At 45.8% G+C, this 22,348-nt stretch overlaps 2 protein-coding genes across 7 annotated transcripts; both read left to right on the top strand.

Moving 5' to 3' along the window:
* The first annotated feature begins 2,266 nt into the window (after window positions 1-2,266).
* On the top strand, window positions 2,267-5,795 carry IER3IP1 (immediate early response 3 interacting protein 1). The gene is made up of 3 exons (XM_059873175.1): window positions 2,267-2,465; window positions 3,954-4,055; window positions 4,901-5,795. The coding sequence occupies exons 1-3, from the start codon at window positions 2,375-2,377 to the stop codon at window positions 4,954-4,956; spliced, it is 249 nt and encodes an 82-aa protein (XP_059729158.1). The 5' UTR covers window positions 2,267-2,374; the 3' UTR covers window positions 4,957-5,795.
* Window positions 5,796-8,212: 2,417 nt separating this feature from the next.
* Window positions 8,213-22,104, top strand: HDHD2 (haloacid dehalogenase like hydrolase domain containing 2). Of its 6 annotated transcripts, none has more exons than XM_059873168.1 (8): window positions 8,213-8,254; window positions 8,567-8,635; window positions 10,354-10,488; window positions 13,258-13,466; window positions 15,707-15,791; window positions 18,952-19,168; window positions 19,882-19,945; window positions 21,016-22,104. In XM_059873168.1, exons 3-8 carry the CDS (start codon window positions 10,388-10,390, stop codon window positions 21,117-21,119), a joined length of 780 nt encoding a protein of 259 aa, XP_059729151.1. In that variant the 5' UTR covers window positions 8,213-8,254; window positions 8,567-8,635; window positions 10,354-10,387; the 3' UTR covers window positions 21,120-22,104. The 6 variants fall into 6 exon arrangements, with proteins under 6 accessions (XP_059729151.1, XP_059729157.1, XP_059729156.1 ...); XM_059873174.1 differs by lacking the exon at window positions 8,213-8,254 and adding an exon at window positions 8,265-8,390 and having other exon boundaries at window positions 10,357-10,488; XM_059873173.1 differs by lacking the exon at window positions 8,213-8,254 and adding an exon at window positions 8,265-8,390 and having other exon boundaries at window positions 10,237-10,488.
* The last annotated feature ends 244 nt before the right edge of the window (window positions 22,105-22,348 follow it).

Here is a 22,348-nt window from a genome sequence, read left to right as displayed (position 1 = left end):
TCCTTGATTCTCTATCTCCCTTGTATAATAGCAGTAATTTTGGGAGTAAATTGCAAAGAAAATATGCTGTGGTTCTGGTGGCAGGGTGCTTTATCTAAACGTAATGTTATTTAACAGTAGCGATTATTAAGTTGCACAATATTGTGACACTGATTGAACCAAAGTGGGTGTTTTGGAAAGGAAAGATGAACACAAGAAGAAGCTGAGGAGTGGGTTTCTTCACAGCTGATTCATGTGGTGTCTGAGCATCTATTGATTACATGCTCATGACAATTGATTAATTGAAGTATCAGATCATCACTTGCTGGTGAGGGGATCTTCACACAGAGCATGGGGACACAATATTGACAAGTGGTGAATAATTTGTCCAGATTGTGTCAGAAGTGGCAGGGCAGGGATTCGAGATGGGGGTCTCTGCAGTCCACCACACTGAGCACAGGATGGGTCCAATATCCACCACCACAAAGGGATCATGCAAATCATTGTGTCCCGACTGAGTAATAAAAGTACCAACCATCCGGAGTTAAGGGGCTTGTGTACTGTGAAATTATGGGGAAATAGAATCAGGGGGATTATGCAAATCACCCCCTTCAGCTAACGGGACTGAAAGAGGCAAAGGGGAAAAAATGTCTATTGCATCAATAACTACACTGGGATAACTGTGTAACTACAGTACAGGGATAAGTCTGTAACTGCGGTAGTTGTAACAGGGATACAGTATCCCTGAGCTCCAGTTGTGGTAATTTTGTAATTTGACTGGAGAAGCCATGATCAATCCACTATAAAATGTAATTGTTTTCTTTTGGAGTGTGCTTTGGATTGTGCAGCATTAAGTGCTGGACAAACAGCATCTGGGATCTGGGCTGACTTCCTGCTAGAAACCTCAGTCAGGATAGAAGGAAAACCTATGTACTGTGAAAACACATGGAAAAACCCCGCTGTACATAAGGCTAAATATAAGTATAAACTCATGGATTTTTGCATGTGCAGTGTTTATGTTTTTTTATTAATTCTACTTGTATTGGGTTGCTGATGACGGATGGCCACGGGGGCTGCCCCACGCCAGGCAATGTCTTCCTTGCTGGCTCCCACCACCGGGCGACACCACGTTACCACGTTACCGACAGAGGAGGAGGATGAGGATGAGCCTTACTCCCGCTCCGAATCCAAAGGCCACTTGCTACACGGCAAGCGGAGCTTCCCATGTCACAGCCTGCGCTGTGAGGTCCATGGGGCTCCGAGAGATCCACGGACCTGAGAAATCCACGGGGCTCCGAAGGCCCCACGGACCTGGGAAAACCATGGGGCTCCGAGGGGTCCATTCACCCGAGGGATCCAGGGATCTGATGGACCCAAGGGGCTCCTAGGAACCCATGCAGATGCGAGGGATCCATGGCTCCGAGGGATCCACAGGGTTCCACGGGCTCCATGGACACGAGGGATCCACGGACCCAATGAACCCAAGAGGCTCTGACAAATCAATGGACCCAAGGGATCCAAAGGTCTCTGAACGACCAATGGACCCAAGGGATCCACGGGGTTCCAAGGGATCCATGGACTGAAGGCATTCATGGATCCAACGGACCCAAGGGGTTCTGATGGAACCACAGGGCTCCGAGGCATCCATGAAGCTGAGGGATCCATGGTCCCAACAGACCCATGGAGCTCCGAGGGACCTGCGGGGTTCTGAGGGATCCACGGACTCGAGGGCTCCACGGGGCTCCAAAGGATCCATGGGCGCGAGGGATCCACGGATCCAATGGACCCAAGGGGCTCCATGGGACCCACGGGGTTCCGAGAGATCCACGGAGTCGAGGGATCCACAGGCATCCAAGCGATCCATTGACCAGAGGGATCCATAGATCCAACGCACTCAAGAGGCTCCAAGGAATCCCAGGGACAACGAGGGATCCACGGGGCTCTGCGAGGTCCACAGGGTTCGGCCGGACCCTAGGGGCTCCGAGGGATTCGGGGTCCCGAGGGATCCGCGGGCGAACCTGGACTCGATCGCGGCTGCCGGGAGCCGGAGGCCACGCCCCCTCCAGGCCACTCCCCGCCGGGCAGGCACGGCGTTGCGGGGAGGCGGAGCCTCCACAAACCGCGCCCCATTGGGCCGGGCTCATCAAGCCACGCCCATATTTGTCCCGCCCCATAAAGCCACGCCCCTTCCATGCGCGCCCAACGCGCGGCGTCCGCAGAGAGGCCACGCCCTATCAGAGCTCCGCCCCAAGCCTTGAGTGAGGCCTCGCCTCCTCCCGGCCAGTGAAGCGAGGCCCCGCCCCCAGTGCCGCCACGTCTCTCTCGGGCGCCGCTCCCGTTCCCGTTCCCGCTCCCGGTGCCGCTCCCGGTGCCGCCCCGCTCCGCCCGCCGGGCCATGGCGTTCACGCTCTACTCGCTGCTGCAGGCCTCGCTCCTCATCGTCAATGCCGTGGCCGTGCTGCATGAGGAGCGCTTCCTCCGCCACGGTGAGCCGGGAGGGCCGGCTGGCCTGGGGGGGTGGACGCGATGGCCGCGGCCCCCGCCGCCGCTCCCTGCCGGTGGGAGCAGCAGCACACGGGGGAGGAGTTTGGGAATCGGGGTGGGTTTGAGTTTTGGGAATGAATTCCCAGCCGCTTTCGTCGTACCTTTTTCTCTCTTTTTTTTTTTTTTTTCCCACCATTATTGTCCTTTTTTCCTGTTCATTTTTAACTGTTTCACGCCCCTTCGTGCCGCACCTCGGAGTGTTTGGTGTCGTACAAATGTTTCCTTTTTCTTGTGCCTGGTTCTTGATGAGATGGCGACTCTCCGTCCGTGGGATTCTCAGGGCTGGGCATCCTTGCCCTTCAAAAGAAGCCAAAGCCCTGCAAAAGAGAGAAAAGCCATCGACAAAGATCTGCAAAGCCGTGGAAAAAAAACCGGGCCAATGATCCACGGTTTCCTAGTTCACTGGTGTGGAGAATCCTGACTTCTCCACGTCAGGCTGAGCCAGGACTGTTGGCAGGAGTGCAGAAGGGCATCCCTTTCCTCTGCTGGATTTGTTTCAAGGGATCTGCTCAGTTTGGGTTTGGGCTTTTCTTTGGCTCTCCTGACGAGCAGCTGGAGTTAAAAAAGGGAGATGTGGGGACTAGTGGGATGGGTGAAGCCACTTGTCAGCCTCATGAGACTTGGGAATATAGCTCCAGGCTCATCCCAGTGGGAAGCAGCAGCTGGCAAGGCTGGTGAGGGAGAGGACTCACCCACTACCCTCAGTTTGGTGCCAGGGAGAGGAGAAAGGGAGTACAAAAATCACTCAAAAGTGGCCTCTGGAGAAAGAAACGCACAGCTTGGGCAGTTGAGCTTGGTGTATTGAGAGCTGGTCCTTGCTCTGCTCCTTCCCAAAATGGTAAGGGCTGCAGCCAGCAGTCTTAGAAATCCCTAGATACATCCCTGGTCCCATCACGCTGTGTCTGGGCATCGTAAAACTTCAGGACTTCTGCTATGCTCAGAAAAGTTCCCAATTTTTTTTCCTCACAAGTTTTTTTTACAGCAGTTGCAAAAATCATCACCCCAATGATGGAATTTGCGCTGGCCGTTTTTCTCTCATGTGGCCTCTTTCTCAGTGCTGAAGCATCAGCACTTCCCACCCAGCAATATTTGCTATTTTTGTTTTCAGTACTATGAACAGGTTGCAATTGGTTTAGGGTTTGACTGAGCTGTTTTAGTTTTTAAGCCCAGACGAACTCACCTTTTAGTCTGGGCATGCAGGGAACAGCGGTGTATTAAAAAGGTGAGGGTTTTCATTACAGAAACATGGATTTGAAGTTTAACAGCTTTCAGCCTACTGTATTAAAATATGCTTGTGAAATAAGGCTAATTTGGCTATCTGTGTTAGTATAAACTACATTCAGGATAGATTGCTCGTTAAAATTGCAGCATTTGTTGTGTGGTTTTGGGGTTTTTTTCCTAAAGTGTCTGTCTGTTTTTATGTGACCCAGTTGGCTGGGGAAGCGATCAAGGGATTGGAGGATTTGGAGAGGAACCAGGAATTAAAGCACAGCTCACAAACCTCATTCGATCAATACGAACCGTTATGAGAGGTAAGGGCACAATATTTACTACTATTATTATGATTGTGATGATTATTATTACAATCTGTAATGTCTTCTTTCTGCACTATTCTATACTTCATCTGGGCCTGGTCTCTCTGTGAGAGGGTGCAGGCCTCACCCAGAGTGCCCTAATTCTGGTAAAAGTGCAAAAACATTCCCTGGCTCTGGCTCATTTCTCCTGCTGAGCTTTTGCCTCCCCTTGGGGTTTGGCAGCTGGGAGGAAGTTTGGTGATCAACCAAAGTGTGCTGTTAGTGTCAATCACTTTGTCTAAATACACCTTTATGGGAAGTATCTGTGAGAGAAATGTAATTCTGGGGTTTTTGAAAGGCAAGCCAGGCTTATGTGCCTCAGAAGATGGGGAAGAAAATATACTTAATTTGTAAGTTACTGACAGTTCTTCATTATGAAGGACACCAAAAATTCATTTTGTAGATGATGGTAGAGAGGGAGTAACAAATCTTAACCTGTCTTGCCCACCACTGAGTAAAACTTGAAACATTTATTCTAAAGCACAGTAAAGCCAAGGATTATAAGCTGAATTTTAGATCATGTACTTTCATTTGGAGTAAGAGGTATTTGTGTTGGTTAAAACAGAACTAAAGGCTCTGGGTTAAAGTTAAAACATGCTGTGGAAAGCTATTTCTGCTGTTGCTTTCTACTAATGTCTTTGAGCCTGGCTCATTCCACTGTTTCCAGCTTTACATAGGAAAATGAAATATATTTCTAAAATTTTGACTGCTTCTACTCCTTTTCCCAAGGTTATATGAAGCTCTGTCATTTTGTGATGTGGAAAGCAAAATTTTCACTATTCTCTTTTTTTCCCCCTCTGCAGTGCCATTAATAGCCCTGAACTCCATCACAATCATTCTCCTCCTGTTGTTTGGCTGAAGACACCCTGTGGAAAACCTTTGGACATCCAAAGAAGCCAGTTGCTGACCACCACTGCTCTGAGTTCCTGGGATCCAGCACGGTTTAGCTGTCAATCTGACATTCAACTTAAAATAATAAAAGACACTGTTCCTATTTATCCCATTTCCTAATGTTCCCTTGCAGTTTCATTAAGCAGGATCACGGGATCAATGCAACAACGCTGCAAACACATTGGACTGTGACCAGTTCTGTTGCTGCCTGTTCATAGTGCTGATTAATTATTAGAGTAAATGTCATAGGATGTTGCAGTGACTGGCAATGGGATGCAGCTTTTAAATGCTTTGTTACTCAGGGATGAATTTCCTTCAGTACGCTCTCCAATTTGTTTTTAAATTGAGGAAAATAACAATATGTTTGTTTCCATTTCAGTTACTACCATGGAACTGTTAAAGAAAATATGAATTAGGCTCTGAAAGCATGTCATAAAGAATGCTTGTTATAAAGGTTTGAAGTCCAGCTGTGATATGGAGTGAGATAAAATCAGCTGGGTAAAGTCCTGATTCAGGTTAACGTTGAAAGCTGAATTTTACCCTGCTTTAATTGGGGATTTTTTTGTCTTCAAATCAGTATTTCATACTGATGGTAAAGTCAGTAGAAAATGCGTGCAATTGCAGTGCAAAATTAAAAAAAAAATTTAAAAATTAAGAAAAAAAAGCTGTACCTAAAGCTGAGTAACTCTGTGTTAACTTTGGGGATATTAGTGATTAGTATTTGTTACTTTTCTGTCAAGAATTGTTATACTTTTTAAAATATCTATTAAACTTCTGCGTGGTGATCACTGTGGTCAAAGTGGGGAACCATTTGTATTCTGAACTTTGTGGGAAACGTGGGAGGGGAATACCATGGGAGGTGAATACCCTGCGCTTTCCAAATGCATTTCTTTGGGAAAAACCCCGAATTTGCAGCCTCTTCTGTTACTGCTCCTTCCCTTGCCCTCCATCATCATCATCATTTGTTAAATTAACAGTTTTGAAAGTGCAACTGTGTGTGTGACTTTGCAGTTCTGTGGAAGAGAATGCTCCTAATTGCTTTCCTACTGGTCTTGTCTCAATTAAGACTGCTGAGTTAGGTCTGAATTGGAAAACGTGATTCTCATGTATCTTCATAGAGAAGTTAGAATCCTTTGTCTGTTCTTCTGCTCTTTATTTTTAAAGAGGGAAGGCCAAGGGAAACCTGGCAGTTTCATTATTTTAAAGCAGCTTAGGCAATCATATTTTCTCCCAATGTCTTGATGACTAAAGCATATGCTGTTGTATATGAAGAAGAATCTGTAAAACATGTAAATGCATTTAATGTGATCTTCAATCACAGGTTTTTGCAGAGTAAAGTACATCCAGGAGGAGAAGTTTATGTTGTTTCCTTTTTTTTTGTGATTTTTGTAACTAAATCCTGAATATCCAAGTTATACACTCCCAACTCACTCTCTCTCTCTCTCTCTTTCTCTTTCTCTCTGTGTATAGTGGGGATATTTCAAAACTCTGCTCCATCCTGCTCCAGATACCAGAGTTACTGCTCTTATATGAAATGTGTAACTTTTTCCTCATCCTTGTGGCACATGGCAATATAATCTCTGCTGTGGAGCTGTATTTTTGTTTATGTAGCAAACCAATGAGATGTGGCAAGGCTGTCCTGAGGCAGAACAGGATCTTCAGGATCCTTAGATTTTAAAACCTGTGGAACTGTTAGAAGTAATTTCTTTGTGATGATCTTTGTGTCAGTCAGAGGTAACAAGGGTACAGCCTTGAGGCTCAGCTGTTCTCACAAATCTGTCTTTGGTGGAAAGGGAGCAATGTGTGTGTGGAACATGTTGTATTCCTATGAAATTTTTTTGGAAAGAAAACAGGTGTCGATGTTTCCATGGCTGCAGCACTGGGAGCGAGTGCTGAACGATTTGAGGCACAGCGAGGCTGTAACCCCATTTCTGTGTCCAAACGTATTTTGTCCTTACTGAAATAAAGGCCAACACTAAAGATTGCAAGCAGCAGCTTAAAAATAACAAGAGGTGTGAAGTTCTCCTTCTTGCTGTGCTTCCAGAGGGGCTGCAGGCACACAGAGGGCAGAGCTGGCTGGGCACAGGCAGGGGGAAGGAGCAGCGGGAATCCCGCACTGGAGGCAGAACTAGGACGAGCTTCACCGGACAGGTGAAAAATCGGGATCCAAAGTGGGGCAGCAGCTGAGGATCAGGTGTGCTGGGAACAAGCAGGGAGTGCAGGGACAGCCAGGGAATAATCACACTGCTGCTGTCCCCTCGTGAGGCTTCCAGCAGCTCTGGAACAGCGCTGCGGCTGAAACTGCAAAAAACAAGGAACATGCAAAATAAAGTTATTACATGTCTATACACCTTAGTCATACCTTGTAAAACTATATATAAAATTCATGTGTTTGTAGCTTTAAATTAATTTTACAAAAATATATAAACACATATAAATGTAGAATTATAAGTATAGGTATATTCATACATTCCTATATGGATATAATAAGTGGATAATAATATAATTATATATGTTATATTATCACTATGGACATATTATAGATTTAATTTAAAACATTACATTGTAGATCTATAACTGGAATAATTTCTTCCAAGTATCCAATATATGTATATGTATTTATATATAAATACATACTAGTTACCGCGGAGATATTATGGGTATAATATATCCATACGTGGATATGATAACATTTTGTATATAACGTTTATATATATGTATAAATACCATAATATCAATATATGAATAAGTTGTTATGTATAATATCCATACAGGGCATAATATATCCATAATAAACAAATGATCGATAATTAGTTTATAGATATCCATAGTATATGGCTACAGATACATATATGTCCATATAGGATATAAGGGATATAATTTACATGATTTATTATTATATTCACATAGGGTATGATTACATATAGCATATACAGGATAAAGAGGCTGTAACACGTATAAAAACAGGTAAATAGTGGATAGAACGGGTGTAATTTATATCATTTATAACCATATCCATGTCACAGTGCGCCCGCGCCCTCAGGACCCTGCGGACTGCCCCCGCGCTGCCTGTCGCGGCTGCCGGACGCCGACCGGCGGCAGGCCCGCTGCGGGCTGAGGTCGGTATTTATTTATAACAATAATCCATACACTCCGTTTATTATTTGCCGCGCTGGCGGCGGGCGGGTCCGGCGCGGGGCTGGGCGGGCGCGGCTCCGCCAGGACCCCGCGGGCGGGCGGGCAGAACGCGGCGGCGGCGGGAGCAGGTCAGTGCCGGGGGACCTGCGCTGGCTGCTCCCCCCCTTCTCCATGTGGGCGCGTCCACCGCCCTCGGCTGCGAACGGGCGGGCGGAACCATCTGCGTCAGGGAAAGGGGAGCTCGCCGCTGTCGGGACTCCCCCGGTAGGGAATGGGCCAGCCCGTGTGCCCGTTGTGAGATGGCGGGAAGGGGCGGTACCATCCTCGCGAGACGGGGGTTTTGGGAGACGGGTGGGCACACATCTGGCATCCTCATCCTTCCAGCGAGGGACATATATAACTACATATATCTTTATAGAATATATCCCTCTTTCCCTTAGGTTTTGTCTTGTGTTCCTCGTGTCCTTGTCCCAGAGACCGGGGCTGGGGTGTCCCTTTGTCCTGACAAGGTGAGTTTTCGTTGGGATGTGATTAGGAAAACTGAGGTTCTGGAGGCCTTTTGGGACTTCTTGGCAGTCCATGAGCTTTTTTCCTTTAAATCAGGCTGTGCCGAAAACTGGCTCTGCTGATAGCTTCCATATTTCCCAAATAAATGCAGTGTGAACAGCAGAACAGATGGAAATGTAGGGTAAAAAATAAAATAGTAACAGTAAAATAAAAACAGTAACACTAGTAATAGTAATAATAATAATAATAATAATGATACTAGCAATTTCCGTTGAAATTGGTGAAGCTTCTTTAGGAGTTCTGTTTTCAGCTGCTGTGTCTTTAACATTTAACTTTGGCTTTCGTGTCAACAGACATACAGTAAGAGAAGCATTTTTATTTATTTTCTTATTGCAGCGAACCAGCAGGAATAATGGTAGTGGAGTATCAAAGTTTCTTGTTGTTTGTGTGTGTGCCGTGTAGCTGAGACCCCAGGCCCACATGACCATTTATAAAACTGTCTGCAAAGATAAAACTGAGAGAAATCTGTTAGGACAGGATCCAGTCATGGTGTTGACTATTTTGTAGGCTTTTTAAAAAGTACAGACATGCTACATGCTGTCTGTAACCAAACCAGCTGAACACAAAATTGTGGTCACTTGTAGGGTTGGCAGATCCCAGAGTGGTCTGGGTAGAAGGGACCTTAAAGCTCATCCCATCCCACCCCTTTTCATGGGCAGGGACACCTTCCACTATCCCAGGCTCCTCCAAGCCCTGTCCAGCCTGGCATTGGGCACTTCCAGGGATACAGGGACAGCCACAGCTGCTCTGGGCACCCTGGGCCACCAGTTCCTCCCAGCCAGCAATTCCTTCCCAATATCCTATCTGTGCCTGACCTCTGGCCGTGGGAAGCCATTCCCTGTGTCCTGTCCCTCCATCACTTGGAAATTGTTCCTCAGGTACTGAAAAGCCAAAATCAGATCACCCCAAAGCTTCTCTTCTATAATCCAAACTCTCTCGGCTTTTTCAGATGGTTCTTGTCTAATGAACAGGAGAAAACCGTGCGGTGTTGGAGCTGTATTGGGCATTTTCTGAGAAACAGCTCCTCAGACTTGTTCATGGAGTAAAGTGCAACACTTGCAGCCCAAATGAGGGGAAGAGTTTGTTTTTGGGGACAGATCTTTAGCCAGGGGACTCAAACATCACCTCTCTGTTCCTCCCCTTCAAATGACTTTACCCTTCAAATCCCGGCTTTTATTTTGGGCTGAATATGTGGAACCAGAAAAACTGCCCCTTTTGCAATAGCATGGAATGACCCTTCGAGGTGCTGGATATGCCTGAGCCCTGAGAGCTTCCAAGCTAAAAATCTGCGGAATCCTGAGCAGCCTCAGAGCGACTGTGGTGTGGGCTGCATCACTCTTACAAAAAACAAAATCAACAATTTCCACTTTGGCAAAACATTTTGAGCTTTCCAGCCAAAATGCAGCTTTAGAAATACAGCTGTAGAGCACTGTGTCTGTATTTTCACTGTTGGTGCTGGCGGGACTTGCTGAAGTATTTTTGCTGAGGCCTTGCGCCGGCAATCCCAGGCCTAATGGCCCTCTCTCTCTGTTGACTCTTTCAGAGAACTTTATTATGTTTTGATGCCCTTAAAGAACAAACAGCACCTGACTTCTACAGAGTCTTTTTGAGAAAAACACCCCTCCTTCATCAATTATGTGGGGTTTTTTTAACTCTTCAGCAGTTCCAGGGTGCCTCGGCCTGTCCCCGGCGCGATGGCGGCGCGGCGCGCGCTGAAGGCCGTGCTGGTGGATCTCAATGGCACCCTCCACGTCGAGGACTCAGCCGTGCCCGGCGCCCAGGAGGCCCTCAAAAGGCAAGTTTCCCCTCTCTTTTGGCTTTTCTCTGTGAGGTTGTGTCAGTGCTGTTTGCACAAAGGGGTGGGTGAGTGGAGTGAGCACGCGGCCGAATCCTTTGCGCTGTGTTCATGCCAGGAGAGCTGAGCAAAGAGTGGACAGAGATACTGATGTCAGCTGAGCCCCTGCTGCTTTCCTCAGTGGCTCTTCCTGTGTTTTCTGAGCCTTTTCTAGGCATTAAATCCCTAATATTCAAGGTGTCTCCACTGATTCGCAGGTGAGACAGCCACAGCCAAAGTTGAGTTTGGGTGAGTTACCCCAAAATCAGGTCAGCTGAGCTGTTCCTTTGGGCTCTGATCTCTGATTGTCTGTGCTGAGATCTTTTAGATCTGTGCTGAGATTAAGTGGGATAACAGAAAAGCTTGGTCTAGGGAGCAAGACAACCTCTGCAGTGTTTTCATTTCATACAGACCGGGCTTTTCTTGGTTATTGCTGTTTTTAAAGTTTCTTTCTGCTAGGTAGGCCACCTCTTTCTTTTTTTTTTTTTTTTTTTTTTTTTTTTTTTTTTTTTTTTTTGGTGTAGGAATTTCAACACATTAATAAACAGGACAGTCAAATTAACTCTTTCTCTTGTGGTTAAAGGGTGCCTAAAGACATTGAGACACAGCAAAGTGATTTGTTCCAATCCGGTCAGTGGTGAAATAGGACACACAATCCCAGGAATATTTGTGGTCTTTCCTGGAGAAGACATCTTGCAATGGACAGGGAAAAATCCCAGAGTGATAGGTGATATTGTGGTGAATGAAGGAAGAAACTTTAGGATTCTGGGGCACTAGGGATTAATCAGGATATAGAAGCAGAACTGAACTATACTGGAGCTGAATGGGCTGCTAAGGGATTTTTATAGCTGGACTGTAGCTCAGAGGAAAAGTTCACAGAGGGATGAGGAAGCTGAATTTCCCACAGGTAGTGCTGTGGAAATGATTGTGTCCTTAAGATGTAAAATTGCAAGGAAGTAAAAACTGCTGAAATACTGGGTACTCATTCATTGCCCTTTCACTCACTGCACTGTTTTCCTGCTGCAGGGAGAAATGAGAGTGTGTTCCTGAAATTCCATATAATATGTATATGTGCTGTCACAGGTATGGAGGGCAGGTGGCAGAGAACAGTCAGGTCTTTTGGTTCAGAGGTTTGAAAAAAATTACTATCCCACTCTCTTTTCTGCCAGCCCATGTCCCTGTCTTTCTCAAAGAGAAGCTGGAAGGAATGGCATGCATCTTGCTTAGGGAACAAATGGAGAGGTGCCTATTTTAGGGTTACTATGTTCACAGTTCCCTATTGAGGTCCAGAGGGAAAAATCAAAGTATTTTTTATTATTAACCAGGGGACTCTTTTATCAGCTCATACCTGTGAATGGTCAGTGTAAAACAAGAGATAGAAGGAAGTGGCAGGTGAAAGCAAGTCTCCAACTTTATTCTGATGTTCTCCATACAGTCCTGATGCCTGTGTGTGTTCCTATAGCAACAGAGAAAGTGATGGTGGGGGAGTAATTAAAGGGAATGCTGTTGAAACTGTCACTTAAAATTATTTGATTGTTTGGTAGCATTTACTGTCAGCACAGGGCAATAACGGGGTTTTATGTGATACTGGTGTTCCTCAGGAAAGGGGGAAATGGCTGCAGAAGCTGACATAAAACCACCACCAAGGTAACACAGGCTCCTGGAACCTCTTGAATGAGCCACAGCTGCTGGGAAATTCACCCAACAGTGGAGTTCAAAATATTAATTCAGCAACAAGCTTCTTTTGTTGGCTTATTTTGATCAAGAAGCAGGACTAGCTTATTTATTGTGTAGTTTGAATAAAAAGGCTTTTCAGTTTAGTTATCATGGATGTGCTGGCTGCTGCTGTGAAGAGGGAGTTGCAGTCACTGTTTTCCTCAGGAATTTTTGGGGTAGATGAGGGAGAGGAGGGGAGGTTGACTTGGCTTGGTCTGGGGGGTGTAATTCTTACTGTTTGTTCCACCTCACACAAGTTTTTGTGTGACACCATCTTCCATGTGCTCTCTGCATCTGTCTTGGAATCTCTGCTGGTCAGAGTGACCCTGAGATAAGTTACAAAGTCTCTTTTCCCAGCCTGGCAGTTGAAGAAGGCGTCAGAACTTTTCTATTTTTGTTCTCAAGGTTGTTTATTGTGTCTTATCTATAAAATTATTTCTCCAACCTGCTGAGGTCTGTCTAGCAGGTCGGGTTGAGGCACACTGCCTTTCCTTGGGGCAGTGTTATATTTTATACTAAAACTATGTGTACACTATTTACAAAAACTTCCCAATACCTATCACCTATGTTAGACAGTGAGTTTCTACTCTAAACCAGTCTAAAAGTGCCAATATCACCCAGAAGATGGAGGCTAGGAAGAAGGAAAAAGGACAAGGCACGCCCAAATTCTTCCATTTTGGGACCCCCAGGCTCCATTCTAAAAACCTCAAAAATTTAGTTTTTCACCCCGTGATGAATTCACTATGATTCTACTTAAACTTTCATGGCTTGTAAATCCTCATATAAGGTTGGTAATTTTTTCCATGGGTCAAGATCAAAGGCACAGGGGTCTTGGGCTCTGTGCCAAGGTCTCTGAGCCCCCTGGGCAGGGACTGGAGTCCTCCAGGGCAGCCAGAGGAATTTCCTGGGTTCCGACACATCTGCAGCCTTTGGGGCTGTTTTTAGCCCCAAAGAGAAGCAGAGGTGTGGGAACAGGAGGAGCCTGTGTCAGGTTTTCCCCTGTGTCTCCCCCAGGCTGCGCAGTGCCCCGCTGACCGTCCGGTTTGTGACCAACACCACCAAGGAGAGCAAGAGGGACCTGCTGGAGAGGCTGACGCGGCTGGGCTTCGACATCGCCGAGCACGAGATCTTCACCTCCCTGACAGCAGCCAGGAACCTCCTGGAGCAGCAGCAGGTGCGGCCCCTGCTCCTGGTGGATGACAAGGCCCTGCCTGATTTCACAGGTGAGGTGCTCAGGAAGCAGCTAATTAATGAACAGCAGCTAACAAACAGCTAAGGAGACGTTGTGCTCTCGATCATCTACAGACCACCAGCCATGGTGGAGCCTGAAATGTGGGATATTCTGCAGGGTCATAAAGGTCCTTTCTTCATTTTAAATCAAACATCAAACAGCCTGAACCTGTATCTTCTTGAGGAGCAGTGGGAATGGCCACAAAGGCCTTCAGATAGTCAGGAATTCAGGTAAAACTCAGTACTTTCCATTCATTTCCAGTGTAAAATATGATGTAATAGTTATCACCAGGTCATTGGTGCTTTACTGGACCTACCAGTGCTGATTTTTTTATAGCAAAGCTATGTCAATTTGTGCAATACCTGACTTCCAGCAGAGGTTTTACTCATAAAGAGCTGGAAAACCAGTGTGTCGGCACACACAGTAGGCTCTTTCTCTGTTAATAGATTATTATTAAATGCAAAATCTCCAAGCAATTATTGCTTATCTTATATTGAACATTTAGGTTTCACCCCATATACTTGGATACCTTCACTGGTAACAAAAGGTTCATCAGCCTGAGTCCTCTAAATTGTCATCCCTAAAGACTTAGTTAAAATCTGCTGTCAGATGTTCCCATTTACCTCCCTCAGCAGTAAGGGGAGCAGAAAATGATGTGTTCTCACTTGGACATCAAGAGTAGCAAAGATACCCACATTTTTAACATACTTAGAGTTGAAAACTGTATGCAGTACACACAAAAATTCTTATTTAGAGTCAAGGCAGCAGAAGTATGGATGGCTTGCCTTGCCCTTGCCTTACAAACTGAAATCTTTTGGCTGTGTAATTTAAGTAGGTTCTAATCTTGCTAGGATCTAGGAGTTTTCTGTTAAATTTTGGTGCCATAGTCTGGTCAGAAATTTTCAGAGAGGTCAATGTTCAGGAGATAAACCTCTGTGAGAGCAGTGAAACTTGGTAATCTGTTCTACCTAACAGCATATCCAGAGAAATGTGCCCCCAGCAATATCCAGCAATATTTGTGCTCCTGGAGAGGCTTTCCTGGGTGAGAAACAGCAGAGGCAGCAGCTCTTTCACTGACAGCATTTTAATCAGCTCAGTCTCCATGGTTTTGGGATCTTTCCATGAGTTTTTTGGGAGCTGATGGTAATTTTATAAAAGATGGCACAGACAGAGGTAACATGGGGGCATGTTGGTGCATCATCTGTACTGCTGGGGTCTGAAGTGGGTTGTTTGGTTTGTTTTTGCTACAAGGGCTTTGGCTCACATATCGTCAGTGATGCTTTTGGAACATGTAAGTACAGTGGAGAGTGCTTTAAATTCCAGTTGATGGCTGCTATTGAGCTGTTCTTGGCTAATCTCTCTGTTAAAGTTGGTCACAGTTGGATGAAGGAATCCTTTCCTGATTTAAGGGCTCAGATGCAACTGGGTGCTGTTACAAATCCACCATGGCACCTCTGAGTGGGTGTTTTGCTGGCTGAGCCAACTGAGGGACATGCAGCAGGACACCTCAGCCAGCAGAGCCAGCCAGGAGCTCTGGTTGTCCTGCTAAAGGTGCAGAGGGTGTGTCTGAAGGTGGAACAAAATCCTCAGCTGAAAACATGCCGTTAATAAAACCCTCCTGCTGGTGTTACTCTGCTTCCACTGCTGGTTCTGTCCAGGGGTGGGACTGCAGTGGAGCTGTTCCTAAGGGCACTTATCCACTTTGAAAAAAAGACCTCCCATAAAAGCCCAAATTTATTTCAGGTAACAACTTTTGGGCCATATTGCAGTACTGTCCTTATTGTCAGAATCAGACTGATGCATGGAACAACAGTCAGTGGAATTTCCTGTGGCTAGAGGGAATAGAAAAACTGGATGTGATTCACTTGAATTCCTGCTTTACTGTGCTTGCAAAGCACATAAATATATGTAGAGAAGGGTTCTCAGATGGCAAGCAGTCAGTCATTCAGTTAAAAGAGGGATTTTTGTGTCCTGCTGCATTTCAGTGGGAGCAGTAGCAGATCTGGACAATATTAACAGCAGCTGCTGTTATGACTGTCCAGATCCTAGAGGATGGAACAGTGTGGATAGACCAGCACCTTTTCCACAGAAGCTTTCTTCATCTATAAAAGACATAAAAGTGGCCTCTGTGCTACGACTGTGTTGGAAAATGCTTGTTTTTACCTTAAGGTGATTAAATACACTTTGCTGACTGTGGGCTGCTAAGTGTGAATTAAATCCTGTCTTTCCTAGGGATTGGCACAGATAACCCCAATGCTGTGGTGGTGGGACTGGCTCCTGAGCACTTCCACTACGAGATGATGAACAAAGCCTTTCGGTAAGGCAGCCCCTGGCGGGGGGGGGGGGAGGGGGAGCTGTCTTGTGCTGGGCTCTCTTCTCTTTCTGGGAAGAAAAGGGTGGTAGGAATATCACACATTATGCAGCTTGTGAGGATTTGGGTTCTCCACCAGGAACTTCAGGCAGTCCAGACTTCATTTTTACAGCTTTCAGTCTAAATAAGCTGCAGAAGTACATTCACAGCTGTCACTGAGGGGAAAAGTTAGCAATTCATCAAGGGGAAGTACACAAAACTAGGGATGTGGGGAAGCATTCACAGAATTACTTGGGATGGAAAAGACCCCCATCCCATGGAGTCCAACCTGTGACCAGTCCCCACTGTGTCACCAGCCCAGAGCACTGAGTGCCATGTCCAGGCCTTCCTTGGACACCTCCAGGGATGGGGACTTCAACACCTCCCTGGGCATCTCCTTCCAATACCTGACCAGCCTTTCCATGGGGAAATTCTTCCTCATGTCCAGCCTTTTCCTGCCGTGGCACAGCCTGAGGCTGTTTCCTCTTCTCCAAAAGGAGAGGCAGATTCTGTGTTCAAAGCCCAGCCTCCAGAGGCTGTGTGCTATAGGGAAGGAATCCAGTATTTAGGGCAGATTGTTCCTTACCTACCTAATGCAGGATATCCAGCAGTATCTTCTGAAGGATCTTCTCTTCAGGAGTGGCCAGCACAACCTGTTGGGCCAGGTGGGCTATGGAGCTGATTTTGAATGTTTTATTTTTAATGCTCTTTTTGCCTCTAGGCTGAGGGGTGGGTCAGATACACTCCATCTGTGACCCTTCATGAGTGCAGAGTCATGTGTCCTTCTCACTGATTCTGGCTTGACTCCACACTCTGTATTTTACCTTGAAAAGCCTTCAGCTTTCAGACACTGCATGTGAGCCTGTAGCTGAGTGTGGCCCTGGTGAGGTTTGTGATGAGCCCTTTCCCATCTTTGCTCACTGGGTGGTGGCTACCACAATTCTGCACCTTGAAATCCGGTGCAGAACTCATACCAAACAACTTCACCTGTTTTTATAACCATAAAATTAGAAGAGAGAGTATCAGTTACTGCCCATCAGTGTCTTAGGGAGGTTTCTTGGAGTGGGAGGCCAGTGCTGTCCTCATCTGCTGCCAGTTCTGTGTTACATCAACAGATGTTGACCCAAACTGACCCTGTCTGCCTCGTTAGTGAGCCTTGCCAAAGGCATTGATTTTGGACTTTTACTTTGGGTCATGAGTGGACTCTTAATTTCACAACTGCATGAGCTTAACCTATTGAGTATCCCAGTGCTTACATCATTTTATTGATTTGTATTTCTGTCCTAAATATATTACTTGTTGAATAATATCCATAGTTTTCTTTGGGCTGAAGACCAAGACACTTTAAAAAAGCCAGGATGGGTTCTGTCTGGCCTGTAACACCTCACTGATTTGTTCTGGGTGTTTCCCCCCATTCTCTATAGGGGATAAACTTTTGCATGTGTCAGTTCTGTTAGGTCTGATGGAAACACTGGCCACTGACACATTCTCTTCTTGTCAAGGCTTGCCCTATTCTTTCTCCTTTACTGCTCAGATAATTAAGTCACTTGGGATTTGCATTGAAAATGGAATTGCATTGGGATTGCAGAACTCTGAGGTGAATCTGATTAAATGCAGATATCTAAGCACAGGTTCCCGTGTCTGTGCTGGTGATCTGGGCTCTGGAGGGATAAGGGAGGCACTTCAGGGCATTTTTTTACCTAATAGTGCTTAAAATAGGACAGTTGAACTGTGCCCTAGGAGTGCCTTTTCCTCTGCACCAACTGTGAGGAGCCCAGGCTGACTAATTACGTGGTAGGCAACTATTCCATTGACACCCAACATTAACTTAGGTAAATCTAACCCAATACGAGTCCCAAAACGAGATACACAGAGTCTGGCTGTTCTCCAGGCACCACTTGAAATGACTGAGACTAAATTTCTCTTCCTGTATAAGTGGGATTTTGATGCCATGTTTGAAAGAATTCTCTCAGGTGAGATCTCTCCTGCAAACTGCTGAACATAGTGGTTGTGGTGATGCTGTCAAATTAAATTTTTCTGTGTCCTAGAGGCATCCTCCCATCATGAACATGTCTGGCTGCTCACAGAAACACAACCCAGCTCTTTTCTTGTTCAGCTTGCTTTGGAATGCATTGATTCAATAGGAGTGTTTTGTGATAATTAAGCAAAATGAAATATCATTTATGCCCTGCTCAGAGCTTCTAGACTGCTCTGCAGACATCCTCCAAGGAGAATCCAGCTCACCTCAGCCAGCCTCCTACAACAGGGGCAAACCAAGACTTTGTTTTCTTAAAGGCTTTTGTTTTGTTTTGTTTTGAAAATTGGGTTGAGGGGGAAATGAATCCTTCTTTCTGCCCTGAGAGTAACAGCCAGTTTTACACTGTTGTGATAAAGATTGGAATGACCTGCATTACCTGGAGCAAATGTGAAATCAAAAGGAAAATGTTTGGCAGTCCAGATGGCAGTTCAGTGTTTGTTGCACTGAAACTTGGGAGGGGAGGACTGCAATAATATTGCTGTGCTTGGTGCACCAGGAGCATTCCTGTAGTGCAGCACCTACACAGCTTCCCTTTGCTGCAGGACAGGGGGATGCAGTGTCTGCTGTAAGTAAAATCTGCAGGGCACATAACAGAAATGAGTTGCAGGTTCTGTGGAATTGAGCCTGCTCAAACTCCCAGGGTTAAACAAGGAAATTCAGAGGGATGTGAATGTCTCAAGTGGCTTTGAGGTTTTTTTAGTGTAACTTGTTACTGTAATCCCTTCAATGCTAAAATATAAAGGTCAAATGATTCATCCTGTACTTATAAGAAATTATTCCCTGTGAGGGTAGGGATGCCCTGGCACAAGGTGCCCAAAGCAGCTGTGGCTGCCCCTGGATCCCTGGAAGTGTTCAAGGCCAGGTTGGATGGGACTTGGAGCACCTGGGGTAGTAGAAGAGGGGCAGGGGGTGGAATGGCAGGGGGTGGAATGAGATCAACTTTAAGGTCCCTTCCAACTCAAACCATTCTGGGATTGTGTGAAAGCCACTTGAGGCCTTCAGTTGTAAATAAAAAATAAACCTTTAATATAATTTTTGTATTTCATTCATTCATTCGTTCGTTCGTTCGTTCGTTCATTCATTCTTTAGGTTGATTTTGGATGGGGCGCCTCTCATAGCGATCCATAAAGCCAGGTATTTCAAGAAGAAGGATGGCCTGTGCCTGGGACCTGGACCTTTTGTGACAGGGCTGGAGTATGCAACAGACACCAAAGCCACCGTGGTGGGGAAGCCAGAGAAGACCTTCTTCCTGGAGGCTCTGCGGGGCACTGACTGTGCCCCCGAGGAGGCCGTCATGATCGGAGACGTACGTGAGCACAAACTCCTCCTCACTGCCAGCCTGCCGTGCTGCCCTCCAGGGTGGGCAGGGCCTCAGAGGGGGGCTCCAGAGCATGAAACTGTCATTTCTGGAGAGAAAATGGAGCTCCTGAGGGAGCTGGGGAAGGGGCTGAGCCTGGAGAAAAGGAGGCTCAGGGGGGACCTTGTGGTTCTGCACAGCTTCTGACAGGAGGGGACAGCCGGGGGTGTCGGGCTGTGCTCCCAGGGAACAGGGACAGGAGGAGAGGGAACAGCCTCAAGTTGTGTTAGGTGAGGTTTAGATGGGGTATTAGAGAAAAATTCTTCATGAAATAAGACTTCAAGCACTGGCACAGGCTGCCCAGGATTGGTGGAGTCCCCTGGAGGGGTTTAAAACCTGTGTGGATGTGTGGGACATGGGTCAGTGGCATTCTGCATAGTATTGGGGAATGGTTGGCCTCAATGGTCTTAGAGAGGCTTTCCCACCTAAACAATTCCATGAAAGTTCACGGGGTTTAGTGTGTAATCCATGGGGTTTTCTCTCATACTTTGGTCACTATTTGATCAGGCAGAGAGCACATAGAAAACCACTCCTGTGACAGTGTGACCGATGGGGTAGCTGAAAGATCTAACTCTGTGTCACCGCTTTTGTGATGTACAAAGCAGAGAAGGTTGTGGAAGTGTCTGTGCCCACTAACCCACTGCTCTCCTGCTGTGTCCCAGGACTGCAGGGATGATGTTGGTGGTGCCCAGCAGGCAGGCATGCGTGGGATTTTGGTAAGGACAGGTAAGTGCTCGATGGATTGATCATTTCAGGACACAGTAGTGCCTTCAGTGATCTCACCCTGTGCCCAGAAGTGAAAGGACTCTGAGCCCTGGGGCCAGCCCCCACCTTCCACATCCCTGCTGGGGTGGGGCAGAGGCAGCCTGTCAAGCAGAACATTGTGACAACAGGGCTAGAGCACAGCAGCACGGACCCCCAGCTGATGGCAGGCTGACCAAAGTCATGGATGGGGGCTGCTGCTCTTATAGGTGTGAATTTTTGCTCTGACTCAAAAATCCAGAGCAGTAATCACAGAACAGAGGGAACTGTCACTGTCACACCTTAGATTGCCAAAATCAGTCATAGCAATGTAACTTCTGATCGTGTAGGATCTCTGGTGACATTCCTCAACAATTACACAGCTCATTATAAATGTAATTTTGCTTTGTATGGAAGTGGAACCTGGAGGGATTGACAGGTATTGTTTGTGCTGTTGATGGACCCATGGACTGGGAAAGGTCTCTTTGAGGTGGCAGTTGCTCATGCGACACAGTGTGATATGTTGAAAATGAAGGGAAGTAATCCTGCTTTTCTTCAGAAGAGTCTTCAGAGAGGCACTCTTCATCAGGAACTGTCGTGATAGAACAGGGAGTATTGGGTTCAAAATGAAAGACATGAAATTTAGGTCAGAGATTTTAGGAAGAAATCCTTTCCTCTGAGAGTGGTGAGGTCCTGGCAGAGGTTTCCCAGAGCAGCTGTGGCTGTCCCTGGATCCCTGGCAGTGTACAAGGTCTCTTGCAACCTAAACCATTGTTGGATTCTATGATTATTATTATTATTATTATTTAAAGAACCTATAACGTGGACATTTGCCAGCACAGCAGAATGAACCAGTGCGATTAACACTAGTTTTGGTCCAGAGCTGCCCCTGGAGGAATCAGCATTTGTTTAGGGAAGCCTTTGTTTTTTGCCCAGATGGGCATTTTCCTGGTTGGTACTGCTATGACAAGGCTGTAATTTTTTTTGGGGGGGGGGGGCAGGGAAAGGTACTTGGAGGAGTTTGGTAAAGTGATCTTTGTGTTAATCTGTTACAGGTAAATACCGTCCAGCAGATGAAGACAAAATCAACCCAGCTCCCTACTTAACCTGTGAGAGTTTCCCAGAGGCAGTGGAACATATCCTGAAGCAGATGTTGTGACAAAGGGAACAGGTAGCTTGAAGAAACATCTGTTTCACACCATTTCCTTCATTCTTGCTTCAAAAATTAAGGTCCGAAGATCAGCGCATGCGTGGCATCCATCAGAAACCCCCTGGCCTGTGAGGGGCAGGGGATCCATGTGGGCCCAGCACAGGCAGGCACACAGAGCAGTGTTTTCTTATTTTCTCTTTTCAAAGAATACCTGATGACAAGCACTGTCTGGAAAAGAGTCACCTTCTGCAGAATCAGCTGAACTGAAAACATGCACTGAAAAAAAACCCATGGGAATAAATAAAGCTCAAACAGAGCCTTAGAGCCTCAGTGGCCTGTAGTGATTTCACTGATGGCTCTGCTCTGCTCTGGCTTAAAGATAGAGATTATGCTCATTTAGAAGTGACTCTTATATGAAAATATCATCATTTCTTAATAATAACTACTGTGGCTGTCTTTCATTAGAGCAGATCCTGTTATTTGCTTTTCAAATTTTACATAAAATTAAAAACTGTCAGCATTTTACAGATGTTTTAATTAGATCCTGTTATTAAAAAGAATGATGCAGAAACAAAACTCTGGTATTAAATGCCTTAGAGACTGTGACTTTTTAAAATTAGGCTTCAGCTGGGTCCTATTAATGTTACAGTTACAAAATTTCACTTTTGTTGGGGATTTTTTGTTTCTTTTTAATGTTATGGAAAAAATCCTTCACAAGCCATGGGGACAGATTCCAGTTTTTACAGTTGGTTAGCAGAGCTGTAAAATGAAATTTAATTCTGTAGCATGCAATGCTTTTCCTATGCACTACATCCCCCAATATGAACCAACTTTGTAATGATGGTAAATGGCTTTTCTGGTCCATTTGCAAACTGTAATAATCAAAGTCCTTTACAGTTGTTTTACAGTGCTCCTGTGTGTTAAATTATTAGATTGTAATTATGCATTACTGGAGTATTAACCTTATTGAAAATATAGTTTTGTGTTAATGAGCCATGCTTGTTCTTGTTAAACAAAACCATGGTGATGAATGAATTTCTCACATGTGACAGTGTCTCTCTGCAGCCTCCCTTGGTGGGTGGTTACTACGTTCAGATTAGACTCTGCCAGGAACAGAATGAGTGGATGGAGGAGATTTTGCTGTGGAAACACAGGAACAAATCATGGAATCACAGAATCATTTAGGCTGGAAAAGTTATCGAAGATCATCAAGTCCAACCATTCCCCAGCACAGCCAA

This window comes from Haemorhous mexicanus, chromosome Z (assembly GCF_027477595.1).
Source record: "Haemorhous mexicanus isolate bHaeMex1 chromosome Z, bHaeMex1.pri, whole genome shotgun sequence".
Taxonomy (NCBI): domain Eukaryota; kingdom Metazoa; phylum Chordata; class Aves; order Passeriformes; family Fringillidae; genus Haemorhous; species Haemorhous mexicanus.
Note: the sequence above shows the minus strand (reverse complement) of the source record. Positions and strands in the feature narration are given on the sequence as shown.